The sequence below is a fragment of the Conger conger genome, chromosome 13 (genome assembly GCF_963514075.1).
Source record: "Conger conger chromosome 13, fConCon1.1, whole genome shotgun sequence".
Lineage (NCBI taxonomy): Eukaryota > Metazoa > Chordata > Actinopteri > Anguilliformes > Congridae > Conger > Conger conger.
Window position 1 is genome coordinate 27,155,631 of NC_083772.1, and position 26,651 is coordinate 27,182,281.

General features: G+C 42.4%; 1 protein-coding gene across 1 annotated transcript in view; it reads right to left on the bottom strand.

Annotated features, from left to right (window-relative positions):
* Window positions 1-90: 90 nt before the first annotated feature.
* Window positions 91-26,651, bottom strand: part of kcnab1a (potassium voltage-gated channel subfamily A regulatory beta subunit 1a) — a 49,774-nt gene continuing 23,213 nt past the window's right edge. The window contains exons 3-14 of the mRNA XM_061216844.1: window positions 20,488-20,525; window positions 18,435-18,514; window positions 17,964-18,008; window positions 16,036-16,080; window positions 13,047-13,090; window positions 11,165-11,251; window positions 7,483-7,568; window positions 5,294-5,414; window positions 5,036-5,130; window positions 4,641-4,761; window positions 2,167-2,255; window positions 91-2,076 (exon numbers count right to left, since the gene is read on the bottom strand). Of these exons, the coding sequence (XP_061072828.1) occupies window positions 1,987-2,076; window positions 2,167-2,255; window positions 4,641-4,761; window positions 5,036-5,130; window positions 5,294-5,414; window positions 7,483-7,568; window positions 11,165-11,251; window positions 13,047-13,090; window positions 16,036-16,080; window positions 17,964-18,008; window positions 18,435-18,514; window positions 20,488-20,525 (941 nt within the window). The 3' untranslated portion in view covers window positions 91-1,986. The remainder of the gene's footprint in view (window positions 2,077-2,166; window positions 2,256-4,640; window positions 4,762-5,035; window positions 5,131-5,293; window positions 5,415-7,482; window positions 7,569-11,164; window positions 11,252-13,046; window positions 13,091-16,035; window positions 16,081-17,963; window positions 18,009-18,434; window positions 18,515-20,487; window positions 20,526-26,651) is intronic.

Genomic DNA, 26,651 nt, shown 5'->3' on the forward strand with positions numbered 1-26,651 from the left:
AAGAGTAGCTTTCAGCACCATATATACAGATATACTGATGACAATTCTGCTAAAAGCAGGATCTTTAAAAATAAAAAATACAAACGCAGGTTTATCTGCATTATGCATTTATTTAATCAAGCTGAATATGTAGCCTATATTTACAAAATTAAAGCAAAGAACACATGACATGATAAAAGACCCTGATGTTTGAGATTAAACAGCCTGAAAAGTCGACATTTCTCTTTCCATCACAATTTTACAAATTGTAGAAAACATAGAGGATTCCTTTCATTTATTTGTATTTATTTTTTTCAAGAGTAATTTACACAGTCATTTGAACTGCAGGAGTTCAGGTGACTTAGCCCATAGCCACAGCCCCTGCTGTGGGCCCCAGAGTGACCTGTGGCCTTCCGCAGGGCTTACTCAAGGCACTGTAAACAGTGGAGATTGATGTACCAACACGCGGATGAATCTTCAGCTCTTTAGAGCTTCCCATTGGTCGTCCTCAGGACACCGTATATGCTGAATTTCACTCCAACTGGGATCAACTCTATTAGGGTTATCTGTGATGTGCTACAGTACCAGCTTAGCACTGATCTAGACTTGTGCATCTGATCTGGACATTTCTGGACATTTTCAGTTGGCACCTGCACAGTCCAGATTTACAGGATCATACAGATGAACCACTCTGAATAAACTGCCTAGAGACAGGCCGTAGAAATATTAGATGGCAAATATCCCTAAAACATTTACATGTAATTTTTTAATATGAGTTCAAATCACACATTTACAGGCAAACTGAACTGTGAAATCCAGATTGGTATTCACCCGTTTCTTAAATTCCCCCATTTAAACAAATGGCTAATTTGGTGATGTTTGAATGAAAACAAGGATATACGGTGTCCCCAGAGGACCAAAAAATGGAGAAACACTGATCCTAACAATGAGCACATAAAATCAAAAAATCTTGAGCTTCAGTATATATGTATATATAAAAGGAGTGTTTTTGAGGACCAGGCAAACAAGGTCTAATGAACGCAATTATAAATACATAACCATTCTATTACTGTTCACCACACCCAACTATCGCCCATCTCTCTCCTGCTGCTTCCTGCTTGCAGTCCTGGACTGCATTGTGCTTTGTGGGTCGGACTGCCTTGGCTAAGGTGTGAAAGCTGAGGTTGGTTAATAAAACTGAAAAGGACTAGAGACGATGAGGAATGGCTTATTTGTGCTGCTGAAAAGTCAAACTATGTACAATTTACATATGTATTATGTGTTATTTGCATGTTGGGAGTTTAGAATTATTTAAATTACTTAAATGGTTTATTCTAAAGTGGTTTGCTCTTATTTGCACTCGCTACAGAGTATATTTCTTTTGGATAATGTCAGTTGTACCCACCCGCCCCCTTGGTAAGCAAGCGTTATAGTAATGAACCCTTCGTCTTCAGGATTCTCATGTATCTGCAAGTACATTCGCATCATTACATCAGCAGTTGACAATGCAAGATTGATACACAGGCAAGGGTAGAGGCAGGGTTTTCTTCCATAGATGCAAATGAAGACGTTAGTTTCATGATGCGTCCCTCACTATGCATACATGTGCAGTTCCTCCTCTGGACAGAAGAGGCAGCATTTCTTTTGCTGTCTAGTTTCCTTTAGTAGACCAAGTAGGGGTCCCAAACGGTTGTTGGTGAAATTGGAGGTGGCTTAAGAGGTAATATATTGCCTCAGAACAGAATGCAGGAGTATGCTGCCTGGATTTTTTTTCATATCCTCATACTTTTTCTTTTGTTTCTCCATTTTATGTGCTTTAGTATCTTTAGGCACATATCATTCCCAGTGGAGGCATGCACTTATTTGAATAGAGCTCATGTTGTTATACTGGATATTTCCATCTTGAGCAGAACTGCAGATAGACAGGTTGGTGCATGGAACAAGTACCACAGTGCTGTTCCAGAACTTTCTTTCCTTCCCAGTCAAACAGCATGGAAGGCTCTAAGCCTATGAGCGGTAGTCTTTCTTACTGTAGGGCCTGTTCCCCAGTATGTGATCAATATCCGATACTATGTGGGATGTCATCTTTGGCAGTACCTGGATAAGAGAAAAAAAAAGTCAAAACGTGATATCGATTGCTTTAGATATTTGGGTTTTGGAGTATGTTGTAATATTTGTCTAACTTGCCTGAATGGCGCCCAGATTCTCTGTCAGCTGTTCTGGGTTTGAGGTTCCCAGGAGGACAGAGCTCACGCCTTCATTACGGAGGCACCAGGCTGTAGGCAAGGGAAAGAACTCAGTCATTACCTACAATTCCCTGCAAGGCACCATGAAACTGGAACATTTTAAACAACTTAATGTTATGTTGATTATGGTGAAAGAATACAAGTACTGTACATTTTCAGGATGAAGTAACATTTTTCCAATACAGATTAATTCAGATAAACCATCTGACATTGATGAGCCAAAATATGACCACTTGCAAAATGTGCTGTTTGTCCTCTGCATGTGGCCAAAACATCTCTGACCTGCCGAGGCATGGACTCTACAAGACCTCTGTAGGTGTCCTGTGGTATCTGGCACCAAGACAGTAGCAGCAGATCCTTTATGCCCTGTAAGCTGCAAGGTGGAGCTGCCATGGATCTGACTTGTTGCAGCACATCCCACAGATGCTTGATCAGATTGAGATCTGCAGAATCTGGAGGCCAGGGCAACACCAAAGTGTAGCTATGTTCCTCAGACCATTCCCAAACAAATTGTGCAGTGTGGCAGGGTGCATTATCCTGCTGAAAGAGGCCACTGCCATCAGGGAATACCGTTGCCATGAAGGGGTGTACCTGGTCCGCAACCATGTTTAGGTAGGTGGCACGAGTCAAATTAACATCCGCATGCATGCCCGGATCCAGGACTTCCCAGCAGAACATTGCCCAGAGCATCACACTCCCTCCACCAGCTTGTCTTCTTCCCATAGTGCATTGTGGTGCGATCTCTTCCCCAGGTAAACGTCAAACACGTACCGGCCATCAACAGGATGTAAAAGAAACCATCGGACCATGCAACCTTTTTCCCAGCTCCGATGCTCGCGTGTCCATTGTAAGAGCTTTCGACAGTAAACAGGGGTTAGCATGGGCACTCTGACCGGTCTGGGGATACCCAGCACCATACACAGCAGGGTGACATGCACTGTGTGTTGTGACACATTCTTCCTGTAAGCATAATTAACATTTTCTGCGATTAGTGCCAAAGTAGCCCTTCTGTCAGTTCAGAGCAGATGCGATAGCCTTTGTTGCCCTCGCATATCGCTGAGACTAGGGTGCCAAACACCCTGCCACTGGTTCATTGTCTCTCCCTCCTCAGACCACTGTCTGAAAGTACTTGTCACTGCTAACAGGGAGTACCCTACAAGCCTTGTCATTTCAGAGATGCTCCGACCCAGTTGTCTAGCCATAACGATTTGGCCCTTGTCAAATTCGCTCAGGTCTTTACGCCTGCACATTTCTCCCACATCCAACACGTCGACTACCAGAACCAACTGTTCGCTTACTGTCTAATATATCCTAGATCTTGAAACAATGTTCCTTGTCAAAAGCTGCCTCCAAAAAGTAAATGAACTGAAAATGTGCAGCTCTAAGGAAGAAAAAACAAGGCACTCTGTCTCCAGGTGAAAAATGGGAAAAAAATTATTAGGATTGGCATGAACAACTTGTAGCGACACTTGGCCTTCATCTGTGTCATAAAAACAATAGGTAGCACAGTGTATATCTAGGCCGCAACTAATGCATTCCCCGTGTCCAATTAGTAAAAGCACACTAGAAGTAATGGAGGGAGCATAGTCCCACAGACAAATACAAATAAATGTCATACAATAAGGAAGTATATCTGGAGCAACATTACACACAGCCAGGGAGACCCCACTTATCATAAATTTAAGAAATGGCAAATAGTCCATTTAATCCTTTAGTCCAGGGAAAGTGGTGCCATCCAATAAGTCTCTCATTGAAGGGTTTTTTCTAATCTGTCTCCACCCCTATATAACTAGGTATAACAGGCTACTGTCACGGCTTTCAAAGATGAACAGATGGACTCCCATGCTCCACTTGCTCATATTGAGGGGCCATTGAGTCAATCAGATATTTGTTCGAATTGGAGTCTTGTACTCCCCAAGCTTATATCCCAGACCTTGACATGCGCTGCTATTACAACATAATGTTATTCGCTTCATCTGTAAGTGGTCATAATGTTTTGGCTCATCTATGTATGCATGTGTGAAAACATCTTGAGCCTACACAAAGGGTTCCCTCCATAAGTTCTCATTTTATTTATTATTCTGATAACTTTACTTGGGGGGTGACTTTAAATGCTGGTCTGATAAGGGCTCAGTCAGACACAAGATCTGTCTGAAGGGCAGAACAGTAGCACAAATGCTTGTGATCTGAGTGCCTTGACTTCACCTGCAAACCCGGTAAGGATGAGCAAACCTCGTTCAGACCTTGTATCTCAGCTGAGATGCCGCTAGTGTCCAGCAGAGGGGAGCATGTCCACTGTAACAGGAACCACGCTCTCACAGTGCCTGTCTTACTCATAATTGCGTGAGGGGAACTGATGTGTGGATGATGAGGAAATGGAGGGGCTTGAGGAAGAGCCACCTTCCCTGGCCTTACCCACGGCCAGCTGGGGAAGGGTGCAGCCTAGCTTCTCAGCGATGTGGCCCAGCTCCTTCAGCTTGGCCTGCTGCTTCCTGCCGTCATCACTCACGATCTTGTCCTTCAGCCACTGGTATGACTGGGACAGAGAGAAGGAGGCGTTCAACAAATTTCATACTCAAAATCCAAAACTGCAATACACTCAAACAGTAACAAAGGTGGCTATACACGCTTCCTCAGGCTGTACTGGTGGACAGAATGAGCCCTGTACCAGGATTAGCACATACTCGCAATGTAATTGTTCAGAGGTTTCAGTGAAATGAGCTGCAAGGGCAGACAGTCAAATGGACATCTAAACCTTGTGACACTTGTAAGACAGAAAAGCGGTGAGCTGGGCAGACAGCCTGTCATACCTTCATGGAGGCCCTGGAGGTTTCTGGGATTCCATTCTCATACTTCCCAGTGATAATGCCACAAGCCAGCGGTGACCAGGTCATAGCACCCACACCTGCGCCCCACATAACACACACAGGTCAGTAGTAAACACCTGCATTGACAGACAGGACAGCTGCGGACACAACAGCCTGTGCTGTTTTAGTTGGCTGAGCGTTAGGGGGAGGAGAAGTGCATGGGGAGTCAAGGCATTAAGCTTTTCACTGGCTGACACTTGCCTATCTTGTGGTAGAGTTCTGGGAGCTGCACCTCCACCTTCTCTCTCTGGAAGAGGTGATACTCAGCCTGCTCGCACACTGGAGGAATCATGTTAAACTGCCGAGCTACGGAGTATGCTTCCTACAGGGAGGGAGAGGAGGCAGTCAGGAAAACACACACACACACACACAGCCATTCACAATTTCAAACATTTTAAACATTAAACATTGTAATTTATCTAAAAAAATCTACAACTTTCTTTTAACACTTCATGTTCCACACCATTTCTTCTTGCTGCAAGACAGATTTTTCTTCATATATTATTTTTATATTTCTATATGTATTTCTTTATATGTATTCTTCCATTCACTGTGCCTGTATCTAATTACAGCCACACATTTTCTTAATTGGGCCATACACCAAACTGAATTAATATATTCTATGAATGCTATAAATATTTTAGACACTGAAGTAGTACTGAATGTATTATTTATTCTTTTTTAATTTATTATCCAACTGTGCATTTAAAACTAAATATAAAAGAAGCAGGCTTATCTCCCTCATCTCAATCTTACTTACCAAGCTTAACTATGTGATCATAGCGTGCTCTGATTTCAGCGGAAAAGCAGTACAGCACCGCGATTACATAACTATTCAATCACTTGACTTAAAATCAATTAACTGTCATTATGTTTGTATTATGTTGTGTTTGTTTACATGTGATTTTCCCTAGCTCACAGTAATGGCACTTGCCTGCAGTGGCAAACTAAAATGCAATAGATTTTGAGTGTCACTGGGTCTGTCAGCAGGAAGATTAATTCACTCTAATACACTCACTGCTACAGCAAAGAGGATCTACTCTGCTAATTATTTGGCTCTGAAATAATGATGCAATGATTCTCAGCTTCAATCCCTTGGTACCACAACTGGGCATGAAATTCATGTGAAGTTTGGTATTGCAAGCAGGGGGTTGGCCCAAATATCATCCATGCCTTGTCTGCAAATGCCAGCATTTATAAAATGAGTATTCTGAACAAAAATAAAATGCTTTAATATGCAGGTAAGGTGTGATACGGTAGGTTTAAAATGTTATGGTTACATTTGCCTGCCCTGGGTGTCTTTCTGTCTGATATACTGTACAGGGTTATAGTCTCCCTGCAGTGTTCATCCAACCTGTAATTTTAGCCACCACAGGCATTTCCACGTTGCCTGCAGTGTGAGTGTGGGAGTGTGGGAGAGTGTGGAAGTGGCACTCTCTATTCTGACACCAGGATGCAACCCTGATCTAAATTACAGCCCAAAGCAGGATCTCCGCTCCTCTCCTGGCCTTTGCTTCCAACTCCCTCTGCCGTTCGATTGACAAGCCCCATTTATAACCATGAATTATTCATGCAGTTTAAATTACAGTGCTTTCATCTGCACTAATACTCACAAAGCATTTTCTTCAGATTCCTTTTTTTAATTAAATGGCACAGAATTAGCATACACTGGGATTTGACAAACTGCCACAATGAAGAAAAACAAAACAAAAGCAACAACAGAGAGAGCAGAGCGTCTGAAGACGTTCCAATATTCCCCCAAACTGGGAATTATCCGCAGTTTTTACAATTAAACCAACCTCCACTCCCCTCCCCCTTCGCGAAACAGCTAAGCAGAAATGTCCAAGGTTTACTCAAAGATGAAAGCGCATATATGTGAACATTCTGTGCAAACTCCACAGGAAATTAATTCTTCATCCTATTTCCAATGACTAATATAGTGGAAATGAAGAGTTTCTGACTGTTTTTTTAAATATGGACAAGTAAGTATAAGACGAAAAAATCCCAGTGGTTCTGGAGGACTCAGTCCAAGGCTGTTCCTCATCCAAAATGACTTCCAGCTCTCCATAAGTCTGCATGTCACTGCTGCCCTGCACATCGACACAGGCAGGCTGATTGCTCGGATGAGGTTGTCAGGAAAGGCGAACCCCTCAGACTCAAGAGACTCGGATGACCCCCAAATAGCACATGCAGCCAAAATGCCCTTAGTGCAGTGACAGTAGCCTGTGCCTAAAGTGGAGTGAAGTGCAGAGAAATGTGTGCAACTCTGATGCAGGAGAGCAGTGGGTTTACTATGACTGAGAGAGAAGTGCTTTATGTGAGGTGTAGAATGGTAAGGGAGAGTATAGAGGGTATAGAACGGTGGGTGTGGGGTCTGTGTATTCACTCACCATTATCTCCATCGCGCTCCAGCGGGATGTGCCCCAGTACATGGCCATGCCCTGGTTTATCACATATGTCATCGCTCTCACAATCTCTGGGGAGACACAAGTCAATCAGTTGAGCAACTAAACAAACTGACTTCAAGTGAGAAGTGAGTGTGTAACTTAAAATAAAAGAGTTCTGGGTGTGTGTGTGTGTGTGTGTGTGTGTGTGTGTGTGTGCGCGAGCATGCACTTGCGTGTTCATGCTTATGCGTGTGTTTGTGTGTCTGTGTTAGTCTACATGTGTGTGTGATTAATACAAAATCTGTAATCAGGAGGAAAGGGATGCAAGTAAAAAAATAGAGAGACAGAGAGACAGCGGCATAGGGCACGAGTAGGTGGTACATGTGGGAAGCAAAGAAGAACCACCGTCTTGCAAATTTGCATTTATTCGCTGCAAGGGCAAATCTTCCCGGCACGGTTGCTTTTCTCATTCTAAACAGGCTTAACAGTCAATCTCCTGTTGAACATAACGCCCACTCCCTTTGTCCTGCAAGGCAGGAGGCCACAACTCTGAATGGACACATATGCAGTGATGTGACAGGTTCCAATCCCATTTTCAAAGGTTTTTAAAGAACTATTTATGCAAATAGGTAAAAATAAAATGTCACAAACCCATTAGGCTTTCTATAGTTCAGATGTGTGCTCAGAATCTCTATAGCACCTTTAATATGCATGACACGCAAGCAGCAAGGTATCAGAGAGAAATGCAATATTGCTGACAGCTCACCACTTTAGGGAGTTCGAAAACTACATACCTGCCTATAAAGTCAGTGCCTGACACATGGTAGTCTGTGTGTGCGTGTGTGTGAGAGAGAAAGAGAGAGAGCGTGCATATGTGCATATGTGTGTGCACAAGCTTGTTTGCATGCATGTGTCTGCCTGTGCATACAAAATCAGAAACATTAGAATCATCAGAGACAATTATATATTGCATGCAATGTTCCCTCACATACAGTACATTTGGACAAACAGCATTTAAAGTAAAATACTGTAATCACACATGAATGCACACATACAATTTTAGTATGCAGACCTTACAATGTACAGTGGCTTCAGAAAATATTCAGACCCCTTCACTTTTTGCAGAGATTTAATTTTATTTTAAATTGATACAAATTGCCATTTTGCCCATTAATCTACACTTAGTAATCCATAATCACAAACTTTTGCAAATTTCTTAAAAATCTAAAACTGAAATCCACTGTATGTGCAAGAGTGTCAATGTATGTGGTTTGATATCCATTTAATTCAGTGTCTGCTCCATGGAGTGCCTACTACATCAAATCCACAGTGTGCTCTCTTTCTTACCTGCAGTTAATCAGAGACTGTTACTGTTTCTAGGAGTGCTTCACCAAAACCCATACAATTCCATTCCTTGCTATTCCATTGTTTGCTTACATGACCGATGCCCTTATCAGTGGTGATCTATATAAAGATCTTACATTTTGCCATGCTGTTCGTTCATACTGCAGTGCAATAACCAACTAGGGTTATTTGCCTCAGTCAAGGGCATGACAGGGATATAGCATCTAGGACACAAACCTTCAGTTTTCATTAACTGTGGTGAATGGAGCATTCCCTATACCCTGGAATCAACCCTGGCAATGGGGGTAGCAGTGTCTACAGGCATGTCAGTCAAGAGCTGAAACTAATTCATTCTGAGTGGGCTGGTGGTTTACAGGGAAGCAGAAAGTAGACCTCACTTTACTTATTAGCATTTATCAACTTGAGGTTTCAGGATACGTAATTACATCCAGGAACATTTTTGACAGGAAACTGCTTAGAGACGGGTACCACCCTGTGCTTTTGTATTTTGGCCATTTGATCCTCCAAACCAGCTAATTTCAGACATTTCAGGGACAAGCCCCTGGTGGTGCCAGCGACTTGGGAAAAGTGAAGCTGGGAATGAGACAAGCAGAACCAAGGAGATGAAGAGCCCTTCCTGTCTGTGGGCAGCAGCTGAGATCTCACACTAGAGCTGTTTTCTAAACGCTATTGACGGAATCAAAAGAGGTAGGAAGCCCGATCACTCTGTGAGTGTGTGGGCGAAGTGCAGGGGGGCGAGGGGGATGTCAAAAGCAGATTCAAGAGAAAAAAAACAATAATGGAAAAAAGTGTTTTTTTATCCTCTATATCAGCCCTGCAGCCCTTGGGGGGGTAGATTCACATACTGAATGTGTGTGTGTGTGTGTGTGTTCATGCGGGTGATGTTGTCATGGAGATGATAAGTGATCATAAATATCACTGCCTGATGACATTGATTTGTCATCAGGGAAGGCGACGTCAGGCTGGCCGCATACGTAATTGGCACTTCTGTCTAAAGCATGAAATAGAGAAAAAATAGAAGATGTGCTTGTTACGGTATTAGACAGGAAGAATGGTGGAAAGACAGAAACATGCTGTCGCACCGGAGAGTAATTGTTCTGTGTACGTCTGCGGAGGCGGGAATCTCACATTTTTATTTTCTAATAGTACAAATCCTCGATAAATATGCACTGGGCATTCATAACCACTGGACTATACTCCATCAAAATTGGTAAGACCCTCCCAACCCCATCCCACACAAACTTTTCAACCTCAACTGCCACAGTAGGAGAGGACAGAGGGAAGCCCTTGGGGAAAGGACTATAGCTGGGAGAAGCAGCCCTAAAACCAGCAATAAGTACATCACCGCTAATTACAGCACATGTGACAGCACCGTGGCAGCAATGACTGCGATTCCAGCTTCTTTGATGATAATTGCTATTTTAGATTTAGATTATTGTTGTAATCACAGTAATCACAGTGCCCATCACTTGAGCACTGGGATCTTCATCGTGGTGATGGTGGTATCAAGCTGCTCGCCACTCCTGACGGTGAGAAACAGGAGCAAGGGGAGCGCATGGAGACGGCAGCAGCAAAGCAGTGATAGGACATGCTGATAAGAACTGTGGCACAAAAGCATAATCTGCTTTGCTGCTTTTGTTTTAGTAATTTGTTCTAACCCTTTTCATTCAATTTCTAAATGACTAAAATCCACTTAACTCATAATTATTTAATGGAGCACTGTTCTCTGGACCTTTCAGGGATTGGAGAGCTATGAGTGAATGAAGCTTTCACACAGCTGGGGTTTTTGTATTTTTCCATTTTCTGCAGTGTACAGCTGCAGCTCGTAGGGGGGGTCAACTAGCATCCTCAACTCAAGTGTGTGAGTGAGGTTAAAGATTTACAGAGAACAGAATATGCAATGTGTGAGTCATTCACAGACATCATACAAACTGTTACTTTTTCATTTTTTCTGAGCGAAGTTATGCCAGGTGATACAGTCAGAATGTACGCAGTGTTGGACTGTTGGATCAGAGTGCTCCAAAGCCGAGTTACTGCCAGAAATTATGCTGCAAAGACAAGAAGATCACTTCCACTTTGACATGTCAGGGATACCACTATGGAGGGTGTTCCTTTTGGAGTAAACCTTAAATCAGATACTGCCTCACTGTGGACACACTTTCATTGTGTTTTTGTGTTGTTATTTGTGTAGTTCTGGTCATACAAAAAACTAAAAATAGGCCATAATTGGGAGTGGGGTAAGATATACTCAGGGGGGAGCTCCACTAGGCTTGATCTTCTGACTGCAGAAATACCTGTGACCTCATCAAGTCAAACTCACCCTCCATAGGTGTGTTGCTGTCAGGACGGTTGGCGAAGACCACGTCGACATATTCCAACTGCATCCTCTGGAGGGAGCCCTTCAGTCCTGAGAGTGTGTAGATACGGAAGTCCATTAGTTTTACAGGTTAGTTAGCGCTTCATTCACACTCACACAGGTCTGTGGGTATCTAAGCTGTTCTACCATGAACCTGGAGGGCTACACTGCAGAGGAACACAACAGAGCTTGGTAACCATCAAGTCGGGTGAAAATGTAACCTCTGCCCTGGAGCTCTGTGTAAACAGTATTTACTTTCCTCACTCCTCTCTCTAATAGTATCAGTGACTCAATCATCTCAGATTGATCTATGTGAAACAGAGCTAGCTTCTTTATCTAATACATGTGTTTGCTTCTCGTGAGTCAAATGGAGGGAAACTATGCTCCAAAGTCAATATCACCCCCACGCAGTATGTTATGTCACTGAGCCATTTCAGTTACACAACAACAGGAATGTTTAATTACTATTAAGCTAACTTACTATGTTTACTAGCTGTTGCTGAAGTCATACAGCTTTCAGATAGTTTTGCAGCCTTAGTACACCTCTCTCACTGTATAATTCCCGCATCTCCAATCCAGATTCACTCACACAGATAGATTTTTTTGACTGGTTTTCAGATGTGGACCTGTCATATTGAGCCAGTGAAGTCTGCCCATAATTGCCAGACCTTGTCCGTGCACATGAAAACACTACCACAAGCTCTGTCTGACTTGACAGGCTCTGGGCAGTATACAAATATAACCACAACCCAGAGAGTGCACCAGTATTTCATAAACTGTGGAGGACAGGAAACCACTGGCCATGCAAGAGCACGGCTTCTCTCTGAAGAAGGTTAGCCTTGGGTTGGAGGTGGTGGCAGCGGAGGAGTGGAAACATATGTTCTGGATTTCAAAGAGCAGATAAGACCAGAATTCATTACTTCTTTAGGCTTCTGGGATCTAGATACCCAATGTAGCAGGCAGGAAGCCTGTTTATAGGACTAAAGAGTCCCTGGATGCTGGTCCCAGGATCATACTTCCAGACCTGAGCTCCTACAGGAGGATGGAAGGATTCTCCACCAATCAGGGAGCAGGCAGGCCTCTTTTTCCCATACTACAGTTGAGTCTAGTACTTCTTTTCACATGGTTTCTTTAAGCACAGTATTCTTTTCTGAAGTACTACTGAACTTTTTTTCTCATAAATGGAAGTGCTTATGTACTTCAGCTGCTCTGAGAAAGACAGCTTGCTAAATGACTGTAAAGAGAGGTAACATAGCAGCATGTAGGCAGTAAGCAGGGTGTAGATAACAGTATGGGGGAGAAGCAGGCCACTGATATGTGAGGTAAGTAGTTTGGTTGAAGCATGGGGAGCCGGCAGGTCTCTTCAGCAGTGTGTTATTTGTGAGGGCAGAGCAGTGGGCAGCAGAAGGTGTGGTCAGAGTGTGGGCAGGGCGATGGACTGTGTGATTAATCATGCAGGGGATTTTTTGGAAAGCAGTGAGTGTGTTAAAGACGTGAGGTGAGTTATATGATTCCCTGATATGTGGTGTGCTGTCCAGGAAAATTCTCCATTTTGTGAGCACCAGAGAATCAGTGTGCTAAAGGTGTGACACAGGCATACTTTTGGACCCCAAGCAGTAGTCTAGAGTGTGCGCAGCCTACATTTCTACACTGCAGAAATGTCTTGCACTGAATATTAAATGCCTTTCCATATATGCTTCAACAGAATGTAATGGGGGTGAAAGATATAAAGTAGAGAAATGTGGCAGAGGTGTGGGAGGTGACAGAACATGAGTGGAGGAGTGCAGTGGAGAGGGACCAGTGACAGTGGAATGGGCTGGGACAGCAGAGCCACTGTATATCTCACCTTCGATAATGTGCTTCCTCGAGAGGCCTCTTTCTGTTTCCGCTCTACAGGAACACACACACACACCACACATGCACGCGCGCACACACACACACACACACACACACACACACACGTACACACACATACATCATTAGAATGCTGAAACAGGAATGCTCTGAAGTAGAAAACGGCAGAATGTTGATCTGTCTGGGATAGTGCCAACCAACCTCTGCATGACAATTCAGGCACAAGATAAACTTGTTCGGCATTTCCTGTACATTTCCATTAGCAAATCATAGGTTTAGCCTGTCAATCTATTTCTATAATCTGCAAGGCCATTGTCACCAGGTGCTGTGTGCTACAGCATGTGAGTTTGTTCTTTGTAATGTATTCCTCTCACTCAGAGGAAAGGATTAATATTCATGAGGAAAGGGGAACAGAGAGAAAGAATCTGCCACTTTAGCCTTATCACTTCTGCCAGCTGTGTTGCTAACAACAATGCACTGTGGAGTTAAATAATTAAATAAAAAGTCTCAGATCGAAGTAGGTTTCATATCTGGTAAGAACAATGCACACTCCACAGCGACAGAAAGGTTATGAATATGACACAGTAGGTAAGTTATGTGTATCACACAAAGGTATAGCAGTGACCAGATATACAGTGCACTCCATAAGTGCCCTCCATTAACATGTGGTTAAAGTGTACATTCTCAGATTTTATTAAAGGGTATTTTTATGCAGACCTTCACAGCTGATGACAGAAGAATCCCTAAACACCTGTCAGATAGATCTGAAACACACTTCAGGAGTCAGGTGTGGATTTGTCAATGGTCACCATCCACAGAAGACTTCATGAACATGAAATACAGAGGCTACACTCCAAGATGGAAACCACTGGCTAGCCACAAAAACAGGATGGCCTGGTTACAGTTTGTCAAGAAGTACTTAAAAGAGTAGTTCTGGAAAAATGTCTTATGGACAGATGAGATGAAGAATAACTTATATCAGAGTGATGACAAGAGCAAAGTTTGGAGGACAGAAGGAACTGCCCAAGATCCAAAGCATACCACCTCATCTGTGATGTGGGGTGTTGGGGGTGTTATGGCCTGGGCATGTACGGCTGCGGAAGGTGCCGTGCCCACTTATCTTCATTGATGATAGAACTTTTGATGATAGTAGCAACATTAATTGCATTACATAATGCATTACATAATGGCAAGAGCATTGCAGATGCTCTTATCCAGAGCAACGTATAGTTGATTAGACTAAGCAGGAGACAATCCTCCCCTGGAGAAATGCAAGGTTGAGGGCCTTCCTCAGGGGCCCAATGGCTGTGTGGATCTTATTGTGGCTACAGGTCGGGGATCGAACCACCGACCTTGCGGGTCCCAGTCATGTACCTTAACCACTACGTCTGCTGAAGAAAATGATCCATAGAGTTTTTCAAAGCTAATAAATGGTAATTTCTTCAGTGGCCAAGTCAATCACCCGAACGGAACCCAACTTAGCATGCCATATGGTGAAAAGAAAACTTAAGGGGACTTGCCCCTGAAATAAGCGTGAGCTAAAGATGACTGCAATACAGGCCTGGCAGAGCATCACCAGAGAAGACACCCAACAATTGGTGATGTCCCTGAATCACAGGCTTCAAGCATGCAAAGCAAAATAGAAAACATGACTACTTTCATTTACATAATATTGTTGTGTCCCTAACACTAAACACTGCTGTAATTTCTACATGGTGAAACCAAAATATATAAAACCGCCCTTTATTAAAATCTGTCAATGTGCACTTTAACCACATGTGATTGTTTTATTACAAATCTCAAATTGTGGAGTACAGAGGCAAATAAATTATGGGTCTTTGTCCCAAACATTATGAAGGCCACTATAAGTGATGAGTGTATTACAGGAAATATTGCTATGATTAGATTAGATAGCTAAGATATGATATGAAGAGTAATAAAAATACTAATACATACACATCCGAAAAGATGTAGGTGCGGGATAGAATAAGCACTGTCGTTAAGGACAACAGAGTTTGTACACCACATTAATTCATTTTAAAATACACCATAACATTTCAGCATCACATCAGCATTTCTACCTATATTGGGATCTGCTTATCCAGATGAAGACCCAGTGTACACATTGTTTTGGTGTAATTTATTCATTCTTGGTTTAAAATTCTACTAATATGGTGTGTGGGTAAGATGAAGCCACAATGGAAACTTCTTGGTAATTTCATTAGGTGCACTGAATTTGCAAGCGTCATGTTATGAGAGTCACCTGGCACAAATGTGTGTGTGTGGGTGTGTGTGTGTATTTGTATGTGCGTGTGCGTGTGTGTTTCACAGGGGAAAACCTCAGGTAATATAACCTGTTAAACTAAATATTTTTAGTTTACATTTCTCAGTGCCTTGTAATCTGGACGTGTAAGCATTTTCTGACATTTTCTGACGTTTCCTACTGCACAATTGCGAATTAATGTGTTTCATTTATTAAACTGCATAATTAGTAACAGACTTAGTGAATTGGTTGTTAATTTGTTGGTAACAATAGAGTGCAATAGAGTGAATGTATTTCCGCTGCAAAAATCTTAGTAAATCTGGCCCAATGTGTTTCTGGTTGCCTTAGTAACTAAACATCCATGTTTCATATATCAGAGATGGTTGCACATGACTGCAGGTCTACTCTTTATCAACTGATAGACCGAAGTGGTTATATACGTGGCACTCCTTTGTATAAATCATGGAGAGGAGACAGAATGAGTGCTGTATTTGTGATGCTTTAACAGCAACTTTGAGCACTTCTAAAGTTTATAAAAATACACAGTTTCCTAACGCATCTCTTCCAATACAGACAATAGAGACAAAAATTGCAATAAGATAAATACATATTTTATAAATATTTATTTATTGTTGTGGCTTCATTTCACAGGGTAAGTCAGAGCTTTGCTTAGGTCCCTGGATACCAAAACATCTGAGTTTATGAAGAGCACACTTACTTTCCACCCCAGTAGAGCTTTGTGGTGATGACCAAACTGGAACGCCTGATAGGAAGATGGAAGGAGACAATAGCTATTAGAATCAGAGATATTATATACGTATGAACACATTCAACAACAGTCCCATCAGTGGCTCAAACTCTAACACGAGAATACAAAGAGGAAATGAGACCCTTGTCCAGATATGACTCATTCCATTGCTCTCCAAAGCCCTGCCTAACAGGCTTTATTTTAAAACATAAGATATGTAAAACCAATATGAGAGTCTTATCCATTAGTTACTTTTGCAAACAAGTATTACCACACTGAAATGGCAGTGCAATAATGTCACTGTAAACATGCACTAAATACCTGTACATCCATCCATCCATCCATTATCTGAACCTGCTTATCCTGATCAGGGTCGCAGGGGGGCTGGAGCCTATCCCAGCATGCATTGGGCGAAAGGCAGGAATACACCCTGGACAGGTCGCCAGTCCATCACAGGGCACACGCACCATTCACTCACACACTCATGCCTACGGGCAATTTAGACTCTCCAATCGGCCTAACCTGCATGTCTTTGGACTGTGGGAGGAAACCGGAGTACCCGGAGGAAACCCACGCAGACACGGGGAGAACATGCAAACTCCGCACAGAGAGGCCCCGGCCGACGGGGATTCGCACCCAGGACCTCCTTGCTGTGAGGCGGCAGTGCTACCCACTGCACCATCCGTGCCGCCAATACCTGTACATATAAGCTGAAAAGTATTTTTTACTATGATTGCTGAATATTTTATCTCCTGCTGTGGTTTAGCATATTGGCCATCCTTTAGGACTCAGATTAATATGCATGGCAAATGAGCTGGCTGTGTGGACCACCTGATGTCCCACGCTCAGCATTACCAGAGAGCTGCAAGGCTACCATTAGCATATTTTATATAACCGTTTAATGAAATATGGAAACAAGGAAAACACTACAGCTGTAACGAACTTGGATGAGTGCCACAGAATTGTGTATGTGTGTGTGTGTGTATGTGTGTGAGAGAGCGAGAGAGAGAGAGAGAGAGAGAGAGAGAGAGAGAGAGAGAGAGCCTGAGGTTTTGGAATAAAGGACATTTTAGGCTGCAGGAAAATGATCAGAACAATACATTTTAAAAGAAAAAGAAAAAGGAAATTATGTGTATGATCTGTATCAGACAGGGTTATACTCAGTTACCACTTTATTAGGTAAAACAAAAAACATCCAGTAGGCAGCAGTTCTGCGCGCAAAAACGCGTTGTTAATGAGACAGGTCAGAGGAGAAGGGCCAGACTGATTAAAGCTGACAGGAAGGTGACAGTAATGCAAATAACCACGCATTACAACAGTGGTATACAGAAGAGCATTGCTGAACACACAATGTGTCAAACCTCTAAGTGGATAGGCTATAGCAGCAGAAGTCCCATAAGTCTAAAAAATAAGTCTAATAAATACCCAATAAAGTGTTCACTGAGTGTATATATAACAGAGCAGTTTTCTGCTTTTTTTCCCTCATCATATCTTTCCTTATCCCCTTCAGGCAGTAGATTGGACAGCCATTCAGCTTTCAACAAAGATAGCAAACTTGTAAAAAATGCTAAGTCTTTAATAATGAAATTCCAGGAAAAATAAAAAAGAATTTTTAAAAATGTGAGAGATCACAGCTGCTTCTCAAAGTCTCAGGACAGCTCAGAAGCCCATCAAACTATCGGTTGCCATGGTTTCACTGACAGAACTACTTAATGGAGTGTTATCAGTACTGGTAGCATTGAGACAGAACAACCAACTCTCATGCTGTAAAAAAGAAGTGCTGACCAGTGGAAATATGTTTTATTTGCACACAGGTAGCTATGTATGCCCAAGTTCCCCATGCATGCACCCACACACAAACACCCACACACATTTAGGTAGTAGATAATTACATTTACCTCCAGCATTTCTTCTTGATGATGTTTCCCAGTATGATTTCAGCTCTGAAACAAGAATTATGGAAATGAAACACTTTTACTGTTGTACCTCAGGGGCCCCATTCACATCACTTCAAGCTTCAAAGCACCCTGCCTTGACTGAACTTCATAGCTATTATGGAGAATACAAACAGCCTGAAAAAAGGGATTAGAAAACACAAAATGGAGACTTTTGATCACATAATTTTATCATCACCCCAAAGTGCACAGACACCCTGACCTGTCAGCACACTCTGACCTGATGACGGAAACTCTGTGTGCCCTGCTTTTAAACTGTTATTTCAAAAGACTGTGTGAATAGACAAAGTAGACTACCCTTCATGCTTGGTTCTGCCAGATATGCATTATGTGTGTCAAAGTAATTGCATATTGGGGACTGGTCATTATTTGAGGAGTTGTGGGAGATGTGTGGTTGGTTTGGGTCTCACTCACTTCCCGGCAGCGTAGACTTCGGCAGTGTCGAAGAGGTTCACTCCGCTCTCATAGGCAATGGTCATGAGCTGCTCCGCAATCTACCCAACACCCGACCACAGTTACAACGTTACACTGCACACATCGCTGCATGCACCACACATATGTTAGAGCAGCTTTAATTTGTTAATTAATAATGAGTAACAACAAAAGTCAGCACTCTCCAGGACCAGGACCCCTCCAGGACCAGGAGTGAGGACCAGTGTGTTATACACATATTCAATTAAATTACATGTGTGTGACAAGTGTTACATGCATATCACAGACATTATGCACATTATAATTCCCAAACTTGCATTTGGATTTTCACACATACTTATGAGCACACATGGCCTCTACAAGCCTATGGCCTACTGACTTTGCTAGACCCACTCCATTCTCCGCGCACCATTCCTAACCCTTCCCAGTTTCAACATGTTTTTTTCACCATTTTGTTTTATTGTGATGCTTCAGCATCTTCCACATTCCTCCATAAGGTCTGCTGAATAGCCTCCTCCTGCTAATAACCCTATCCATTATATAGTAACACGGTAGCCTATTATCCCAGACTCCACTTTGTGAGACCCATAAATCAGCGAAAATGCTCCTGAAAAGTATGCTTTCATTACAGGTTATATTGCACAGGCTGTAAGAGAATTTAGCTTTCCTCATTTTGCACTAAAGTAAAATGAGTGAATAAGGTAATGTCTTTGAAATTGTCATTTAAACAGCAAGACCCAATCAAATATTGTTCCCCCGTTGTCTGCATTATGCACATTTCCAATCATTTGACTGCAGCAAGAAGCTGGGCAGTGATCCAGAGAACCAGAGGGGTGGAAGCGTGAACATAAAATGCATGAACTGCTCCAATTGGGTAATGATAAACCAAAACCATTCCAAGGCCATAAAAACCATTAAAAATATGTGGGTACAGACAATCGGACAGTGAAAATGATAGATGGCCGTTATCACTTGGCGGTGGAAGAGATTTGAAATTTTACAGTCCTGAACATCTCGGGAACATTAACTCAGAGCGATGGTATAACTCACAGAGCCTCACAAAAAGAATAACTGAGTGGTCCCTCATTACAACTGCTTTTCAGGTCTTCCAAGATAAATATTCTACTGGCCACCAACTACTCTGTTACGTCCTGTATCTTCACTATTGACCCCCGCAGGACACAAGGTTTTCTGATGCACACTATTATCTCCAAATCAATTGATACAATACCTTGTGAGTGTGTGAGTGAGTGAGTGAGTGCGTGAAACAAAAATATTGTGGCTGCTTCCTCTGGGCACATATAAATCAACAATCAACTTTGCAGCAAGACAACTTTTGCCTCTGGCATACATCTGCCCCAGAGAACAACAGCAATTCCCAGTGTGGTTCAGAGTGGGCCTCTCGAGCGAAGAGGCCGTCAGCCAAGCTCTGCCTTTACATGAATGAAAATCCATTCCAAGAGAGAACAAATGACTGGCGGATATATCATTCACTGTTCCATAAAGCTGTTCCTAACCTCTGGTGACAAACTACTGGCAGATACAGTGGGTGCATGTTCCCTTCATGCCATCCAATGAGGGTGGGGAGCTGGCCTTGGGTGCCAGTCCAAAGAGGTCAAGGATAAGCCCAAGGGCAAGGCCATCTCCATTCATACATAATCCTCAGCCCCACATTTTCCCTTTGGCTCTCGACACTCACAAGGACAACCACACGGAGGTTCTTCACTAAATCCACTCATGTCACATTCATTGTAATCAGCTATTCCCACAGCAACTGGTCCTGAACTGAATCCTCTAATGATTCTAATCCCAAATTATTCACTAAACTCTTCATGAATCAGAACAGCAATGCACAGTAATGAAGTGGTATTGTCATTCTAAACAGAGCTCATGAGTGATTCTAAATTAGTTCCATAATTATCTATGCCTGAAAACAAATGATACTTCAATGATCCACTCATTATCTGAATTCAATGTGAATTAAGGTGGCTGGACATAATGGTGTTTACTGAATGGAAAATAATTAATTTCATACCTCATCTGTAACCTGGCCTCCAAAAGTCACCCAAGTTCCTGAGAGAGAAATAAAGAGACGTTACAAGCTTTTGACATCTGAATGAGACTTATTTCTTATCAAACCTCACACTTATAGTTTTGGGACAGTTCATTTAAAATATTTATAAGCAATGCATTTCATCTGAAAATGGTAAACATGTAAGTCTCCTTTTCTCAGGGGCATTCTGGGAAAGATCAGTGAAGTGCTGTCCAAATGGCTATTTCAGATGTGCTGATCCCCAGTAGCTGCACTGCCTACACCTACAGCCAATACAGATTTATGAGGCAAACATCTTTTCAACAGTTTTGAATGTGTTTATGTGCGTTTATGCATGTGTATACTCTATATGTTTGTGAGTGTACATTTGTATGTATTGTACATTAGTGTGCATGTTCTGCACATATGACTGTGCGTGTTTGCCTGAGTGTGTGTGTGTGTGTGTGTGTGTGTGTGTGTGTGTGTGCTGACATATGGGATTCCCAGCTCTAACTGGATTTACACATTCGACCTCCTGCAGATGGCCTGTGATCGCAGCCACAACCTCCTGCAGCTGTGTGCAGTCCAATGATTGCAGTCGTTCATGCAGGTGTGTGTATGTGTCTCCAAGATGTATGGTTTCCAGTACATAAACAGCCACATTCTTTCATCAGAAGTGAAACTATCTTGATACTGAAATTCAGGTGGTAAAAATGAGAAGATTGAATAAGATTTTGTTTTTAACTGAGAGGAATGGAAAAATCACTGCTTGCAGGAGCACAGACCTGATACCAGGTTTACTGTAGCCTGAAGCTGAGGACACCTTAGACTTCTCATCTTCAGCTTCAAAGACAGAGGGATAAACAGTAGTACAGTATGTTTTTGCTGGAATATTCTTTTCCCTGACTGCTGCTGACACAAAAGTACAGATGAGTTTAGAAAAATGCAAAAGTCTGCTATGGGAGGTGACATCACTGCCTAGAGCAGGTACAGGAATATGAGTGGTTGCTTTGGCTGGGCACTTGGACCTGAAGTCATGGAGACGATTATAGCTATGTTTGTGCTATGCCAGAAAGCAGGGCTGTAGTTTGAAACCTTTCTCATGTTAACTATTCAACCATGCTCAGTTGGTGCTTCACACTCAAATGCAGTGTTCAACATATCAGATACAATTGTTCCACAGCAGGAAATAAGAGAATAACCAAATCCGGTGCATTTTTTGGATTAAAATGATACAAATACTGTATGTGTGGCAAAGAAAGAAACATTTACTCAGCTATAAACCGTGGGCTTCTCTGCTGGGACGTCCCCAAATGCTCACCTCAAGTTTTATGATACAGTACTGCAAGTATAAATAATTTCCCCTCATTATTTATAAAATATTTTTTCTCAGTCATGATCATCTTCAAAAGTTCTCTGCAGCTCAGTCAGAGAGCATCTTTGAACTGAAAATGAGCTGCTTTTGCTCTTCTCCTCCCAGGAGGGGAGTGAATCTCGGCTGGATCTCGGCATGCAGGCAGGAGGCGTCACATCATCGTTCGTTGGCAGGACCTCCAGCTCGTATGTAGTCACAGTGTGTTTGAGGTAATGAGGAACAGCCGATTTTAAAGTTTGGAACCTGCCTATGAAAGGGTGTCCCTCAGGCCTTCACTTCAGAGCAGGGTAAAAACCCAAACCCAAGTTGTATGATCCAAAGACCACGTATCGCGGAGGACGCATGGGTCCGAGGCCCGGCCAAGGAGTGAGTATCTGTGGGTCACTGTTGTTGTCGGTCTGCTCATATGGTAGAGCAGCGAATGAGCCAAAACACTTCCCCGTGGAGGGATAATGCAGACAGAAGGAGAAAATGACTTAGCAGATATCTACAGCCCACAGCAAGATGCTGATGCCGGGCATATGACTGAAATGAGTCAAAGACAAACTACAATGCCTCAGACAGGCAGCTGGCCTCATACTGCATCATTCTGTTATTTCTCTTTTTCCACCTTTGTTGTAGCTAACCATCATACCGTAGATCAACAGCCTGCTAAGATTTCATGCTAAAACATTACTGTGCTGTACATGAATGTTACTGCAGGCAATGTGTTCTTCCTAGGCTCTAAGCCCTGTTTTTCATTAGCTTTGGAGCCTTGGCAAATGGGGACACAATCGATCCCACACACACATTAACTATTTAAATCACTCAGAAGCTGACCAAAACAAGTAGCTATTTAGCCTCTCAGTGTTCGGTGGGGCTAATTCAGGAGTAAGGGCTCCATTACCATCATACCAACTCCTATGAGATTGATGCGCAGAGTGCAGTAAGTGCAAAACTTAAAAATCAAACAGAATAAATCATGAAAAAAGACACAATTCCTAACATTGATTCTAATTTTAAGAGACTTCCACTCTGTGGTTAGATTCAATTGGCCCTTTACTGCATTGCTCTTGAGTCAATTTATTGCAAATGTTGTCACCAAGATTTATCACATGAACTGCAGAACAGAATGAACGTTTCCGATGAAGTCAAAAGAGTGTCAAATTCAAAGGAATTATTACTATTATTTATATATATATTTTTTTTCATACTGTGTGTCCAGACTGGTTCCATAGCTGTCCAACAGACCGTCTGCAGATAGTGTTACGGTAATGTTTCTGCCTCCAGTGTGAGCAAAACTTTTGACACTGTTTTGTCATTTGGCTGACTTAATCCAAAGCAATTTACAGTTGATTAGACTGAGACAATCCTCCCCTGGAGCAATGCAGGGTTAAGGGCCTGGGTTAAGGGCCCAACAGCTGTTTGGATCTTGTTGTGGCTACACCTGAGATCGAACCACCGACCTTGCAGGTCCCAGTCATGTACCTTAACCACTACATTACAGGCCACTACGCTGCACTATGACAATCCTGATGAATCCCACCCAATTCCCCTCTATCCACATGCGCTGCTTTTGAAAAGTACGATCATGATGTGAGGAATATAGCAATGCGGTATGTCCATAGCAATGCAGTAGGCTCAGTAACCACTAGTATTTTTTTCCAAGTAACCATTATTAACACAGGTCTAGGAGCAGAAGAAAGCACCTGAGGGGAATTGTGAAAAAAAGAGGATTATTAAAAACTGTAGGTTAGACGATTTGAGTGATTGATCACTCTCTTTTTCCAATTCTGCAATGTTGCTCATTTTTTCTGCAATCCAATTATAAGTGGAGCGGGACCTGAAGTGGCTCAGCTAACCAACTGAACAAAAATCACTACAGCACTGATCCCAGAGTGACAACGGAGAAAAGGAAAGATGTCAATTGACCATTTATTACTAATCCTTAAGAGGGAAATTATATTAATACAAATTAAATGTGTGCCAAATGTAACAGGCAAATTGTTGACTCAGGGGGTTTGATCATTATTGGTTTATTGGTTTTACCGTAGTCACATGAGAAAGGGCACCTTAATTGCCCTTCCACAGGAGTGCTGATGCACCTCTACTATGTGTTAAGGTCTTATGGTCAAACCCATTCTTTTAGCATGACAATTGTGTTCTCTATGATACATGCCTCTAGGCTGGTTTAGATCTGTTCCCAGCAGAGTAGTGGTTGGGATATATTGACTGTAGATCTTTAAGGGGTTAATGGCTAGACAAAGAATGTTCCTAGGTTCATAGGGCAGTATCTGAATTTTACCGTCAACTAGACAGCTATTTAAACTCTCTAAACATTATGTGATTCAAAAGTTCATTAATGTCCTGCAGCCATTCCTTGTTCTGACCTCTTCCATACTATATCTCCTCGATCTGGATCATCAGCCTAGAAGGGTCAATGCTGGAGCACCAGCTACTGTTTAATATGTCCACCATTTGGCCATTACCATCAATCAGTGCCCACCGATTGTAAGTAGAACCTGTTTTCTAATGTCAGCTAAATTAATGTACCTGCTATCCCTTTCAATTTCCCTGTGATCAATGGCCACTCACATCAGCCAGGGACAGCTGAGACTTGACCTGTCAGCACTGAATCGATTTTCCTGCTCATCACAAGACCATCTACCATCGTGTTTTTCACACATTCTGAGATGCTGGTGAACCAGTCATTCACTGGCTCTGGTCCTTACCTTAATCTTACGAAATTAAGTCTAAGACACATGGTGCCAAAGTCCCTTGATGAAACATAATGAACCATTATCAATAATGGACAGGGGCTACAGAAGAAGGTTCACCCATCTTGTGCTACACATCTCAAGCCTGGAATAAAAGGCTGTGTACCTGCTGTGGGGAACCAGAAGGCAGAGCATGGAGGGGCAATTTGTGCTGCTCTGTGCTTCAGGAACCAATAGATTAATGAAATGAGAAAACATTGATGTAATGAGGCAAAAGCCATTTCAGGGAGCAGTATTCACTCTGCATTCACCCGAGTGAAACGGGTTAGTTATTTGCTGGAACATTTGAGCCGAGACCTGCATGCGAAATGTACACACAGAACAGAAGAGATATGCGCAAAATACTACAGCATCACCCTCTGAGACGGTGTTGGTTTAAGGGAGACATACAGGGGGGAGTGCTCAGTGCTTTTCTGTTTGAATTGTTCCCTTGGGCGATATGTCCAGTGACCCAGAGAGACAGCTGAGCCATGACTGTTTGGCTCTTATAGCCAGCACTTTCCCCACTCTCTTCTCCACTGTGTTCAGGAGCTGTTAACACCATACAGGCAGCTCTGTGCTCTAAATCACAGTGTTCAGGCATGGGGAGTAATCATAGAGAATATGAGTGCTTCAGTTTATTAGCTGGAGCTAATCACTGTACACTGTACACAAGATTTTATCAAAAAATATACTTGAGGGAAGTCAGTCTCTGCAGTCTGCACCTTGGTTAAATCAGTTGGAAAAATGGATTTCACTGCAGTATCTGCAGTGATACCCTGTTATACAGAGAAATCTATTGCGAAAGGTTTTTGTGGCATCAAGGGCTAGCTCCTGGTCTTTTTCTTACTTTTATTAGAATTTGTGTGATGTAACTCCCACTGTTGTCACGATGGCATTGACCTGCCTAGTCCACTCCTTCAAACCTATGCAACAGCCTCAGATATGCTGCTGGAGTGTGATTAGGGCTCTCCATCTGCTGTACAGTAGACAATTGGTAGCAGAAAAAGAAAACCTTTCTTTTTAGAAATATATCTGTGTGTGTGTGTGTGTGTGTGTGTGTGTGTGTGTGTGTGTGTGTGTGTGTGCGTGTGTGTGTGTGTGTGCACGCGTGTATGGGTTTTGTGTGTATGCATCTACATCTGTCTGTATGCTTGAGTGTGTTTGTATATGCACATTTTTTGTTTTTGTATGCTTGTTCTTGTGTGTATGTTCACATTTGCCTGAGTGTGCGTACGTGCCTGGTTTAGGCAAACCTCTGATGTTTGAATCGAGGAGAAGATCCAATGCCATGGCAACATAGAGAGGCCCCCACTGACTGACTTGATGGTCTGTGTGATAGTGAGATTTTCTAAACAGCAGGATGAAAACATGGCTGTTACATAACTTCATAAGAGCCTGAACCAATAACCCTTTCCTTTCCTCCTCATATTTATAACCTTCCTGCCAATCATTAATTTACCCTTTTTCTTCTGTGAGAGCATCACCTTCTTAAATCTTAAATAATCCTCTTAGTGCGTTAATAATAAACAGTATTCCTATACATATATAATATCTGCTTGAAAAGTTAAAAACTGGGTGGTAGACACCAAAGTGGGTTTTTATGGTGGCTTAACATTAACAACTAACATTAGAACTTTACAGAAACAGGGAAGAAGCCTGACATTAGGTTTGTATTAAAGAACCATTTCCTTGGTCATTAATTTACTTTTGGGTTGTTCTATATACTAGTGCGTCACAGGGCCCTGATGGTATTTTGGTCCTGAAATATATTTGCTGACTCTGCCTCTGATTCTCTTTCAGGGCATGCATGATGGCAAACAGCCTGCATGCCCTGGTTTGGGGGTTAGCTAACTGTAAATTAAAATTTTTGTTATTAATACCTGTCAATGGTAGTGCAGGAAATGAGAGTAATAGGTACAAAGTCAAATAGTATGTGTTTGTGGGTCAGCAGCCAAGGTGTTCTACATAATGCACACCTGGTTAATTGCTTTCTAGGTGACGCCAACATACCCAAATTATTTCTGACTGAGCATAACACACCTCGAAAAATGTGC